This window comes from Chaetura pelagica, unplaced genomic scaffold (assembly GCF_000747805.2).
Source record: "Chaetura pelagica isolate M959 unplaced genomic scaffold, ChaPel_1.0 scaffold555, whole genome shotgun sequence".
Taxonomy (NCBI): Eukaryota; Metazoa; Chordata; class Aves; order Apodiformes; family Apodidae; genus Chaetura; species Chaetura pelagica.
The window spans coordinates 195,560-208,552 of record NW_009953297.1 but is presented as its reverse complement, the minus strand read 5'-3'; the positions used below and the strand labels follow the sequence as shown (position 1 = coordinate 208,552).

General features: G+C 49.6%; 1 protein-coding gene across 1 annotated transcript in view; it reads left to right on the top strand.

Moving 5' to 3' along the window:
* Nucleotides 1-9,193: 9,193 nt before the first annotated feature.
* The window catches only part of C2CD3 (C2 calcium-dependent domain containing 3), a 54,405-nt gene continuing 50,605 nt past the window's right edge, over nucleotides 9,194-12,993 (top strand). Inside the window, 4 exon segments of the mRNA XM_009997981.1 lie at nucleotides 9,194-9,422; nucleotides 10,870-11,027; nucleotides 11,615-11,790; nucleotides 12,217-12,434. Of these exon segments, the coding sequence (XP_009996283.1) occupies nucleotides 10,872-11,027; nucleotides 11,615-11,790; nucleotides 12,217-12,434 (550 nt within the window). The 5' untranslated portion in view covers nucleotides 9,194-9,422; nucleotides 10,870-10,871.

The following is a 12,993-nucleotide window of genomic DNA, read 5'->3' as shown; positions in this document are numbered from 1 at the left end:
GGTGTTGAAGGGCAGGTTGGATGGGGCTTGGAGCAGCCTGGGCTGCTGGGAGGTGTCCCTGCCCATGCAGGGGGTTGGAATGAGATGATCTTTAAGGCCCCTTCCAACCCAAACCAGTCCATGATTCTCACCTATTTCAATGCAGCAATAGGTGCCATTTTATCACAAAATACTGAGACACAGATTCACCCAGTAACAGCTTATGACCAAAAAAGATGCAAGACTTCATCTTGCTTAAGAATCCCTCACTACAAATGCCAAGAGCTCCTTTGCAAAACAAAAAACCTCAGAGTAAGCTTGAAAATGATGTTCTGAAGAAACCATCCTACACTTAACTTTCTAGACAAGGATGAGAAGCCTGAGAAACCTCATTGCTGCAGCCAATGATGTTTCCATTTTCCTACAGCAAAACCACTTGCTCCTCCCTCTGTTTCTCATGGGCTGCTTTCAGCCACACCACACAGTCACATCAATGTGCTCTGCCTGGTGGATATTAAATAATAATTTAAAAAATTAGTGCCCAACACACTCCTCAGGGCTGGTGCATACGAAGCAAAGCATTTAGCCATGGAAAAATCAGCTTGCCAGCATTTCTGGATAACAAGTTTAAACCCATTTTATCAGCCCTGCTTCCAATTCAAAAAATCCAAAGCCCAGAAATAAAAGAGATTTATAAACATGAGATGCTTAACACAGCAAACAAATGTTTCTCTAACTGTAATTAGTTTTGTTCCTCGTAAAAGTGTGAATTTTAAAGGCCTGTAACTCACACTGGTTTTTCTCACTATAATTAATCACCTTCTCTTTCGTTGGCATGACTGTGGAATCTTGCACTTGTTTGTATTGAGCTGCATCCTGCTCAGGATAAACTCAGCTCAATCTGGGTAGAATTAACTTAAACACAGCTAAGCTGGAAGCAGCCACACAGCTGAAATGCAGCCCACAGCTTGAACAGAGGGGCACAGTCAAACCACCAATGAAATATAAATGAGGTCATCCTCTACCAATGTAGATGAAGTAACCTTTCCAGTTCCCAGGTGTATCAAAGCCTCTGTTGAAGTTCCACGTCCATTTGTGGGCACTGCTGTCCAAGAACCAAAATACAGCTTAGTATGAGATCAACAGGAGAAATGAGAGGTATTGGAGGGAGAAGAAAAGGTTAAAGAGAAACTATTGAGTCTACAGACTCATGGGGTTCAGAAGCAAATGTGTAGGTGATGGTCACATCCAGTCACCCACATCTCCCACAAGCTTCATCCACAACCAGAGACAAGTAAATGATACCATTGCACAAACAGGCTGACAACTCCAAACTGTAGAATCATAAAATGACAGAATGGTTTGGGTTGGAAGGGACCTTAAAGATCCTCAGGTCCCACCCCCTGCATGGGCAGGGACACCTCCCACCAGCCCAGGCTGCTCCAAGCCCCATCCAACCTGCCCTTCAACACCCCCAGGGATGGGGCAGCCACAGCTTCCCTGGGCAACCTGGGCCAGGGTCTCACCACGCTCACACCAAAGAATTTCCTCCTCATGTCTCACCTAAATCACAGAATCACAGAATTGCTGGAGTTGGAAGGGACCTCTAGAGATCAGCTAGTCAAACTATCCCACTGAATAGGATAACCTAGAGCACTTTACACAGGGCTGGATCCAGGCAGGTTTTTTATATTTCCAGAGATGGAGACTCCACACCCTTCCTGGGCAGCCTGTCCCAGGGCTCTGTCACCCTCACTGTAAAGAAGTTTTTCCTCATATTTCAATGGAACTTCCCATGTTCCAGCTTGTGTCCTTTGCCCCTTGTTCTGAAACTGGGAACTACTGAGAAGAGCCTGTTTCCATCTTCCTTGCACTCACCCTTTAGATTCTTATATACATTGAGGTCTCTACTCCTTCAGTTTTAATCCATTCCCCCTCATCCCGTCCCTCCCTACCCTTGTCCCAAGCCCCTCCCCAGCTTTCCTGGAGCCCCTTCAGGCACAGGAAGGTGCTCTAAGGTCTCCCTGGAGCCTTCTCTTCTCCAGGCTGAACACCCCCAACTCTCTCAGCCCATTGGACTTTTCTGGCATTTGTAGATATTGACTAAAAGCCTGAGCCACACCAGCTGGTAGAACCAACATCCATTGCCCACCTTCCATCTTCAGACCAATGCTGGAGCTCTCCAATGCACCAACCTACTTAAACAGCCACTTCACCACCTTGCCACAACCCCTTTCCAGCAACAACAGCCATGCCTACAGCACGACAGCTTCACCTCACCAGCACTTGTACTTTGCTGTCTCCACATTCCACTTCATGTGTCCTTTTTTACACTTAACATCACAAGCATTTATGGTTGGACTTGATCAGCTTAGAGGTCTTTTTCAACCTCAAAGATTCCATGATCCCCAGATGATGCTGCAGTGCCTCACACAATGGAACATCACCCTTGAAAGGGATTTTACTCCATGTCAGAGCTGTAAACCAAAACTACAACTGCTCCATGCAACTACAATGTGATTATAAAGCACTCTCTGCTGCTTCAAAGGGGAAGGATGGCAGAACTCCTGATCCTGAAAGGCAATATCAGATTTCATATCAGAGCTTTATGAAAGCATTTGGAAGGGAAAAGAAAATAAGTTTATAGAATTACAGAACGACAGAAATCAAACTTCCCTTCATAATGGCTTCCCTAACAGGGAACATTCAAAAACCCTCTGAAGATCAGCAAGACAGGAAGTATTTTATAAATTACTAGATGGAATTGCTGCTAACGAGCCCTGCACGAGCATAAATTTTACTGAACTGCAAAAACACCCCACAGGCTGACATCCTAAAACCCATCTTCATGCCCCTGGAAATGCTCAATTGTCATTTATTTACCCGCAATGAGCAAGTGAAGCAACAAATATCATGGGGACTTTGTCAGCACTTCATTAAATTAGTAACTCAATAGCCTTTACTGCTATTTTTCTAATAAAAACTATAATGAGGATGGATTTTCCGAAATGACAACACCAACGTGGGAAATACATCTTGCAGCTCAGCATCACCACAGCCCTGAGGAGAGGGACCTGGGGGTTATGGTGGATTAGAAGCTCCACATGACATGGAGCCCAGAACCCACCTGTGTCCTGGGCTGTGTCACCAGCAGCGTGACCAGCAGGGCCAGGGAGGGGACTGTCCCCTCTGCTCTGCTGAGACCCCCCTGTAGGGCTGGGAACAGCTCTGGGGTCCCCAGCACAGGAAGGACACGGAGCTGTTGGAGAGAGGCCAGAGGAGGCCCTGGAGATGCTGGGAGGGCTGGAGCAGCTCTGCTCTGGAGCCAGGCTGGGAGAGTTGGGGTGTTCAGCCTGGAGAAGAGAAGGCTCCAGGGAGACCTGAGAGCAGCTTCCAGTGTGTGGATGAATTTCTGTACAGCAATGGACATGGAAAAATACTAGAGCTGTTCGTGCAGGGAACAGAAGTGCTGTACGAGCAAGAAACAGGAGAAAAGGACACTTTAGTAACAGGTTAAAGGAACTTTGTAACAGCAGAATACAAAGAAGGAACTGAAGCAGGACCAGTTAGAGATGCTGATGCCACAAAGACCACAAAGAAGATCATATTCAACAAGATGCAGGTTTAGCAGAAGAAGTATCCAAATAGTAACTTACTATAGCACCTAAAGTATCAAAGTTATAGCTCGTCATAACGCGTGAGCAATAGGTAATTACTAACCAATCAGTTAGCATACTGAAGACGTAATGATCTTTGTAATAAACCTATATATACTGATGTACCTAACAATAAAATGGAGCATTCACCATAACTCTATGAGTATTGTGTGTCCGACTCTCGCTCACCACAACACCAGTGCCTGAAGGGGTTCCAGGAAAGCTGGGGAGGGGCTTGGGACAAGGGCAGGGAGGGATGGGAGCAGGGGGAAGGGTTTCCAGCTGGCAGAGGGAGCTGGAGCTGAGATGGGAGGGAGAAATTCTGGGCTGTGAGGGTGGGGAGAGCCTGGCCCAGGTTGGCCAGAGAAGCTGTGGCTGCCCCATCCCTAGCAGTGTTGAAGGGCAGGTTGGATGGGGCTTGGAGCAGCCTGGGCTGGTGGGAGTGGGAAAGCTGGGGTGGGAAAGAGATGATCTTCAAGGTCCCTTCCAACCCAAACCATTCTATGATAATTCGGTAAGAAACCAGCCAACAGAAGCACACAAAACCACCTCAGCTCCTGCACCTTTCTGACTCCAAGCTCTCACAGCAGAGCCTGGATCACCCTACGTGGCAGGAAATTAATTTTCGACTTTTTACTTAAACCTGCCTTCAGGAAACAAGTCACAGAATTTGACACCAGCAGCAAGATACACTGCAGACTGATATTCATCCTCTTTAAAGCCACCTAAACACCAACGTTGGAAGTTTTTCTTGTTACAGTAGGAACACATAACTGAACACACAGTGAATCGTGCTGTTTGCTGGCTGTGCTATCAGGGGTGCTGATAAAGTTTACAACACATTAAAGAATTAAAAGGTACATTAAAAATTACACAAAATAACCACAGGGGATGAGCCTCTTAAGATAAGCAGGATAAAACAAGAGGAAGAAATCAAAACTTTATTTCTTCACCTAAACCAGAATAATTGTGTGCTGGGCAGACTGCAGTGCAAGGGTTTGCTTGCTTAACTCTGTTCTGAACAGATCCAGGCTAATTAAGTAATATATCTAATATTAAATCTAGCCTGAGATGTAGCACATAACCACCAGCACTTCTGTGAAACATAAAACTCTCCACAACACAAAAGGGTCAACTAGAGGTTGAGGAATCTGCTTATAAACCCACAGCTCAACAGAACATAAGGAAACAAGAACCCATGGGTCCTCTTCTCCATATCAGATAACCAAGAGACATAGGAGAGCAGAGAGGAGTCCTGAGGGAACCACCCCCTCTCAAAGGCCTTCTTTCTAATTTCCATGCCTATTTGTATACTAACAGCATAATTTAATCCTTAAATACAACTTTGCTTTGCCTCAAAGCCATTCCATTAAGCACTTCCATGAAACTTAGCTTTAAAATAATTCCTATTAAAAGAAATTAGTGTTTGATGAAGATTTGTTAGTATTACTCCATATACTAGCTACAGAACTGTATTCTGTCTGTTTAAATAGAATATAAATAACAGGATGTGAAATAAATGTTTTAAACCTATGCTTTAAAGGGGAGGAGAAATAGTCCTCTCCCATACATCAACACCTGAACAGTTTATTTCCATCACAGCAGAGTAGCTGCCTTTTTCATTACTTCTTGTAGTTATCTGATTTCATGCATCAAGGCAGGGGAGATCTCCTGTAGGAATTGTAGGGTATTTTTATCCTCCAAACAGAGCACTTCATACCCTGCAGGAATCGTGCAGTGCCCACCTGGACCCCGCAGGGAGAGCTCTTGTGCACAGGCTGGCTCTCCCCAGGAGGACCAACCCCTGGTCTCTGGCACAACCCAGACCTCAGAGCTCATAATTTATCAACCACCTATAGACCAAAAGTCCCACAGCCCTGAAAAAAAAGCATTTTCTCCAGATATAATATGTATGTGTTCATGGAATGGTTTGGGTTGGAAGGGACCTTCAAGACCATCTAGTTCCAACCCCCCTGCATGGGCAGGGACACCTCCCAGCAGCCCAGGCTGCTCCAAGCCCCATCCAACCTGCCCTTCAACACTGCCAGGGATGGGACAGCCACAGCTTCCCTGGGAAATCTGTCTCCCCACCATCACAGCCCAGAATTTCCTCCCACTGTCTAACCCAAATCTCCCCTCTTCCAGCTTTAATCTATTACCCTTTCATGGATTAAATGGTGTTTCTACCATTCTGCTCTAATCTTCACTCTCCCCACTCTGCACAGCAGCTGCCAAACTGTTCTGTTCAGATCCCTGAGCCCAAGTCCCCACGATTATTGCTGCCTTCCTTTGCCTCTCTCTGCAACAATAACTTCCCTCCCCTAACTCTGCTGCAACGTCATCTTGCTCTCTTTTAACCTTAACTAGGTAGCTGCTTGGGAAACAATGTTCTCCCTCACACCTCTGGAGGTGAAACAACTACATTCCCTTCAAAGCTACTCCATCTGTAACCTCTTTTCTCCCTCTGACTCATCACCAGAGAATAAAGCTTTTGCAGAGGTTGCTGTTGTCCAGTCTGTTCTTTTTAGTCACCATCCACACACTGGTCAATCTTCTCTCAGCATTTCCAAAACATGTTCTCACTCCTGCTTCAAAGATCTGACAATTTGTACCAGACTATCCCAGATTTCCCATCACCTGAAGCAGGGACTTAAGTCACTTGGCAGAGCTCACCAGTGTCTCATACAGTGTCTGCTGCTGAGAAAAATAACATTTAAAATACACCTCTCTCTCCCAGCCAGGTTTTCATGGACTTTCAGGCATCATCTGGATAAATCCCTGTGCATCAGACCCTCTCTTCCAACACACATGGCAAAAGGACCTGGAGAAAAGTGCTGCTGAGGAGCAAGCCCAGTCCCAGCCACCTTCCCCCAGCACTGAGGCTTCTCTTTCTGCAGGAACACTTTTTCCTGCCTCCTTTGCCAGGGAGAGGTGGCTGGGGAAGCCTGGTCCAGATGCTGCTCTCCATGGGCACTGCTGAGCAATCCAGCCCACAGCAGGGCCAGCCTGAAGGCTGGATGGTCTCTTCCATCGTGTCACTGTCCAGGGAGACCCTCCACACTCACAGCCACCCCACCCCCAAAGATCCCCTCACCCTAAACTCCCCAGCTTTCTCCCTTTCCCTGATAACTCCCCCAGGAATAAGCATCTCACCTATGAAGGTCCCCTCTCCCAGTTCCCCCCACCTTGGAACACCCCAGCAGCAAACACCCCAGCCCCAGTTCCCCCAGTCTTCCCCAACTCCACTCAGGACAGAGCACCCCATTTCTACAGGGCACTCCAGCCTGTCCACACAAGCCTGGCCCCTTTGCTCCCACCTTCCAGCAAAGAGGACCTCCTGCCTTTACAACTCCCCCCCAATAACGAGCACCCCCTCCCTCCAGACCCCTCAATAACGAGCACCCCCTCCCTCCAGACCCCTCAATAACGAGCACCCCCTCCCTCCAGACCCCTCAATAACGAGCACCCCCTCCCTCCAGACCCCTCAATAACGAGCACCCCCTCCCTCCAGACCCCTCAATAACGAGCACCCCCTCCCTCCAGACCCCTCAATAACGAGCACCCCCTCCCTCCAGACCCCTCAATAACGAGCACCCCCTCCCTCCAGACCCCTCAATAACGAGCACCCCCTCCCTCCAGACCCCTCAATAACGAGCACCCCCTCCCTCCAGACCCCTCAATAACGAGCACCCCCTCCCTCCAGACCCCTCAATAACGAGCACCCCCTCCCTCCAGACCCCTCAATAACGAGCACCCCCTCCCTCCAGACCCCTCAATAACGAGCACCCCCTCCCTCCAGACCCCTCAATAACGAGCACCCCCTCCCTCCAGACCCCTCAATAACGAGCACCCCCTCCCTCCAGACCCCTCAATAACGAGCACCCCCTCCCTCCAGACCCCTCAATAACGAGCACCCCCTCCCTCCAGACCCCTCAATAACGAGCACCCCCTCCCTCCAGACCCCTCAATAACGAGCACCCCCTCCCTCCAGACCCCTCAATAACGAGCACCCCCTCCCTCCAGACCCCTCAATAACGAGCACCCCCTCCCTCCAGACCCCTCAATAACGAGCACCCCCTCCCTCCAGACCCCTCAATAACGAGCACCCCCTCCCTCCAGACCCCTCAATAACGAGCACCCCCTCCCTCCAGACCCCTCAATAACGAGCACCCCCTCCCTCCAGACCCCTCAATAACGAGCACCCCCTCCCTCCAGACCCCTCAATAACGAGCACCCCCTCCCTCCAGACCCCTCAATAACGAGCACCCCCTCCCTCCAGACCCCTCAATAACGAGCACCCCCTCCCTCCAGACCCCTCAATAACGAGCACCCCCTCCCTCCAGACCCCTCAATAACGAGCACCCCCTCCCTCCAGACCCCTCAATAACGAGCACCCCCTCCCTCCAGACCCCTCAATAACGAGCACCCCCTCCCTCCAGACCCCTCAATAACGAGCACCCCCTCCCTCCAGACCCCTCAATAACGAGCACCCCCTCCCTCCAGACCCCTCAATAACGAGCACCCCCTCCCTCCAGACCCCTCAATAACGAGCACCCCCTCCCTCCAGACCCCTCAATAACGAGCACCCCCTCCCTCCAGACCCCTCAATAACGAGCACCCCCTCCCTCCAGACCCCTCAATAACGAGCACCCCCTCCCTCCAGACCCCTCAATAACGAGCACCCCCTCCCTCCAGACCCCTCAATAACGAGCACCCCCTCCCTCCAGACCCCTCAATAACGAGCACCCCCTCCCTCCAGACCCCTCAATAACGAGCACCCCCTCCCTCCAGACCCCTCAATAACGAGCACCCCCTCCCTCCAGACCCCTCAATAACGAGCACCCCCTCCCTCCAGACCCCTCAATAACGAGCACCCCCTCCCTCCAGACCCCTCAATAACGAGCACCCCCTCCCTCCAGACCCCTCAATAACGAGCACCCCCTCCCTCCAGACCCCTCAATAACGAGCACCCCCTCCCTCCAGACCCCTCAATAACGAGCACCCCCTCCCTCCAGACCCCTCAATAACGAGCACCCCCTCCCTCCAGACCCCTCAATAACGAGCACCCCCTCCCTCCAGACCCCTCAATAACGAGCACCCCCTCCCTCCAGACCCCTCAATAACGAGCACCCCCTCCCTCCAGACCCCTCAATAACGAGCACCCCCTCCCTCCAGACCCCTCAATAACGAGCACCCCCTCCCTCCAGACCCCTCAATAACGAGCACCCCCTCCCTCCAGACCCCTCAATAACGAGCACCCCCTCCCTCCAGACCCCTCAATAACGAGCACCCCCTCCCTCCAGACCCCTCAATAACGAGCACCCCCTCCCTCCAGACCCCTCAATAACGAGCACCCCCTCCCTCCAGACCCCTCAATAACGAGCACCCCCTCCCTCCAGACCCCTCAATAACGAGCACCCCCTCCCTCCAGACCCCTCGAGGTGACGGGGAGCGGCGCTGTGGGGAGCTGTGGGGAGCTGCTGTGATCTGTTGGGAGCTGCCCTCAGCGTCCTGACACCCTCATCCTCACAGGTGACACCCCCACGCCCCCCAGCCTCCCGCCGCTCGTGGAAGGTCCTCTGCGCTGTTTCCTCCGCTGCACCGTCCCCCGGCTCCTGTGGACGGGCCCCAAAACCCCCACCGCCCTCGTTCGCCTGAGATGGTGGGGGGAAACCTCCGACGGCACCGTCTTCCAGCCCGCCTCCAGGGCGGGCCAAGCGGCGGGCAGAACCACCGCCCGCTTCCCGGTGCGCTGCGGGCCCAGGCAGTTCGCTGCCTACCTGACAGGTAGGGACACTGCCCGAGCTGTGGGGAGACCCCAGAAAAGCCGAGGGGTTCTTTACCTGTCAAGCACCACCCCGTTACTTCTTGTTTCGCTTTTTAGGTGGTTTTCTTGATTCAGGAAGCTTTAGGTCTCTGCCTGGAATTGCTGGCATCACTCTCTCTACTAGTCAGGTTGAGCAGAACTTACAGAAGTCTCCTGTAGTCCCCAGAGTGTCAAGATCAGATGACTTCTAGTGTTACACACATTAAAAAGGCATTTCAGTGTTCTAAGGACATAAAGAATGGAAAGATACTCAGATGAGCTTGTAGTGTTGTTAAGGTACTTAGTTTAGTGAAAGATCTGCAGGAAAATAATGCAAACCTGCTACCTAGAGTCTCCATTAAACCTCTACCTGATATTGCTACTCGTAGAACAAGAGTGCTTTGGGTTGGAAGGGACCTCAAAGATCCTCTAGTTCCAACCCCCTGCCACTGGAAGCAGGGCTGTTAAAATGGGTTTAAACATGTTATCCAGAAATGCTGGCAAGATTTTTCCATGGCTAAATGCTTTGCTTCGTATGCACCAGCCCTGAGGAGTGTGTTGGGCACTAATTTTTTAAATTATTATTTAATATCCACCAGGCAGAGCACATTGATGTGACTGTGTGGTGTGGCTGAAAGCAGCCCATGAGAAACAGAGGGAGGAGCAAGTGGTTTTGCTGTAGGAAAATGGAAACATCATTGGCTGCAGCAATGAGGTTTCTCAGGCTTCTCATCCTTGTCTAGAAAGTTAAGTGTAGGATGGTTTCTTCAGAACATCATTTTCAAGCTTACTCTGAGGTTTTTTGTTTTGCAAAGGAGCTCTTGGCATTTGTAGTGAGGGATTCTTAAGCAAGATGAAGTCTTGCATCTTTTTTGGTCATAAGCTGTTACTGGGTGAATCTGTGTCTCAGTATTTTGTGATAAAATGGCACCTATTGCTGCATTGAAATAGGTGAGAATCATGGACTGGTTTGGGTTGGAATGGGCCTTAAAGATCATCTCATTCCAACCCCCTGCATGGGCAGGGACACCTCCCAGCAGCCCAGGCTGCTCCAAGCCCCATCCAACCTGCCCCTCAACACTGCCAGGGATGGGGCAGCCACAGCTTCCCTGGGCAACCTGGGCCAGGCTCTCCCCACCCTCATCATAAAGAATTTCTTCCTTAAATCTCATCTAAACCTGCCCACTTTCACTTCAAACCCACTACCCCTTGTCTGATAATAAATAGTCCTTTTGTGGTCATCTTGTACTTATTTATCATCATGTATTATGAGTAGAATTCTTCTTTACCTGCTGCCGTATTATCATTTAATGACATTACTTTATATTAACCTCTGACATCTGTCCTGTTAACATTAAAGTTTTAATTATCTTGAATCGTGACCACATTATTTGAGACTGAGATGAAGCCATTCCTAATTTTTTGCAGATATGGGTGTGCTTGTCCTGGAGGTAATGTCCAAACTTGACCATCTTCCACTTGGCAAAGTGCAAATCACTGGCCTGGCCCAGCTCTCCCCCAGCCATCCCATCAATGGGTTTTTCACCATCATTTCACCAACATCTGACAAACTGGGAGAGCTGCAGGTAGACTTTACATCTTGTTTGTCATAAGTTGCATTGCAAATTGTACATTTGTTGTAAGTGACATTTCCTGGTGTGATCAGGTGCCAGGATCAAGCTGTGCTGTATGCACTGCAGACCTGGTTCATCAACCAAGGTGGCAAATGGACAATAATCATTGATGGGTGCTGGCTCTGTTTTGTTGAGGAGGATGTGGAGCATTGGTTCATAAAGCTTCATAAAGAAAACTTAGACTCTCCATGCTGAAAGTGAGTTTTAATAACAGATTTAAACACTGATGCTCAGTTCTGACATTTCTCCAGAGCTGAAATTGTAGAAGATTTTGAAAGCTGGAGTTAAGAAAGTGATGTTCCATTTTGCAGCTCTGGCTTTGGTCAATTAATGCTGAAAGATGGTGGCCTGTGATTGGAAAACACAGCATGGGAACTAAGTAGCTGTGAATATGTCAGAGTTTTGTGTAACTGCATGAAAGAAATATTTCTTTGTCTAGAAAAACACGAGTTTTCCATTGAGTGACAAGTTGAGCACAGTAAGTATTGCACTTAATTCAGAAAAATAACAAAATACACCTTGCACATTCTGCCTTTCAGGTCTCACTGGTTCTGGAGCCTCTGCCAGAACTGTATGACACCAGCAGCTCTGTACCAACCACAGATGGAAGTTTGGGTATCACTTCTGCCCAGGGAAGCAGGAAGCAGCCCAGGCAAACACGGGTGACAATTGCTGATCACAAGGCCATCAGCCACAGCAGAGCCACAACTCCCAGGTAGCTTTCCCCTCAACCCCATGACAAAATCCTGGTTTATTTTGCAGTTCACCCACATTTTTAAGCAGTGGCTGCACACATGTGAGTTGTGGAACACTTGTATTCTATATGAAATACAGAACATTCAGCATTTCAGAGCTTACAGGGACAGTTTCTCATCTGATACAAATTTTCATCCTAGATTGAAATAGTTCAAACTACTCTCGCTGATAAAGAGGGGCCTCAAGTCTTTTACTTACAGCTTGAGTTGGTCTCTCTGGTGGCATAAGGGGAAGAGAAAGAGTCATTAAAATAATGTGTCACATTTCTTTTTGGAGCATGTGCTGAAAGGGCACAGCTGCAGTGCTAGGGAGAGTCTGAAGAGGTTTGAATCCCTTTCCAGCTCCACTTTGGTTGTTACTGAAATACTGTTTCATTTTTCAGTAGAGGAAAGGACCATTTGCTTTTTCAAGAGGACTCTGAAAACATAAAGGACACTTTTTCTCCTTCTTGTCATGATGGGAATTTACCAGATGAACATTTGCAAGTGAACCCTTCAAAGCAGCAGATGGTGTTTCCCACCAGCACTGATCCTGAAGCACAAGCTAGAACAAACTTGCGGGTCCTCTCTTTGCACAACCCGGCTACCAAAGACCTGCTCTCAGGTTTGTGGGCAATTATCATCATGGAATGGTTTGGATTGGAAGGGACCTTCAAGATCATCTAGTTCCAACCCCCCTGGTGATTCTCCTCTTCTGATCCGTTCTCACAAGACCCCACCTGGAGAACTGTCTCCAGTCCTAGGGTCCCCAGCACAGGAAGGACATGGAGCTGTTGGAGAGAGGTCAGAGGAGGCCCCAGAGATGCTGGGAGGGCTGGAGCAGCTCTGCTCTGGAGCCAGGCTGGGAGAGTTGGGGTGTTCAGCCTGGAGAAGAGAAGGCTCCAGGGAGAGCTGAGAGCAGCTTCCAGTGCCTGAAGGGGCTCCAGGAAAGCTGGGGAGGGGCTTGGGACAAGGGCAGGGAGGGAGAAGACAAGGGGGGATGGATTAAAACTGGAAGAGGGAGATTGAGGTGAGACATCAGGAAGGAATTCTTCCCTGTGAGGGTGGTGAGAGCCTGGCCCAGGTTGCCCAGAGAAGCTGTGGCTGCCCCATCCCTGGCAGTGTTGAAGGGCAGGTTGGATGGGGCTTGGAGCAGCCTGGGCTGGTGGGAGGTGTCCCTGCCC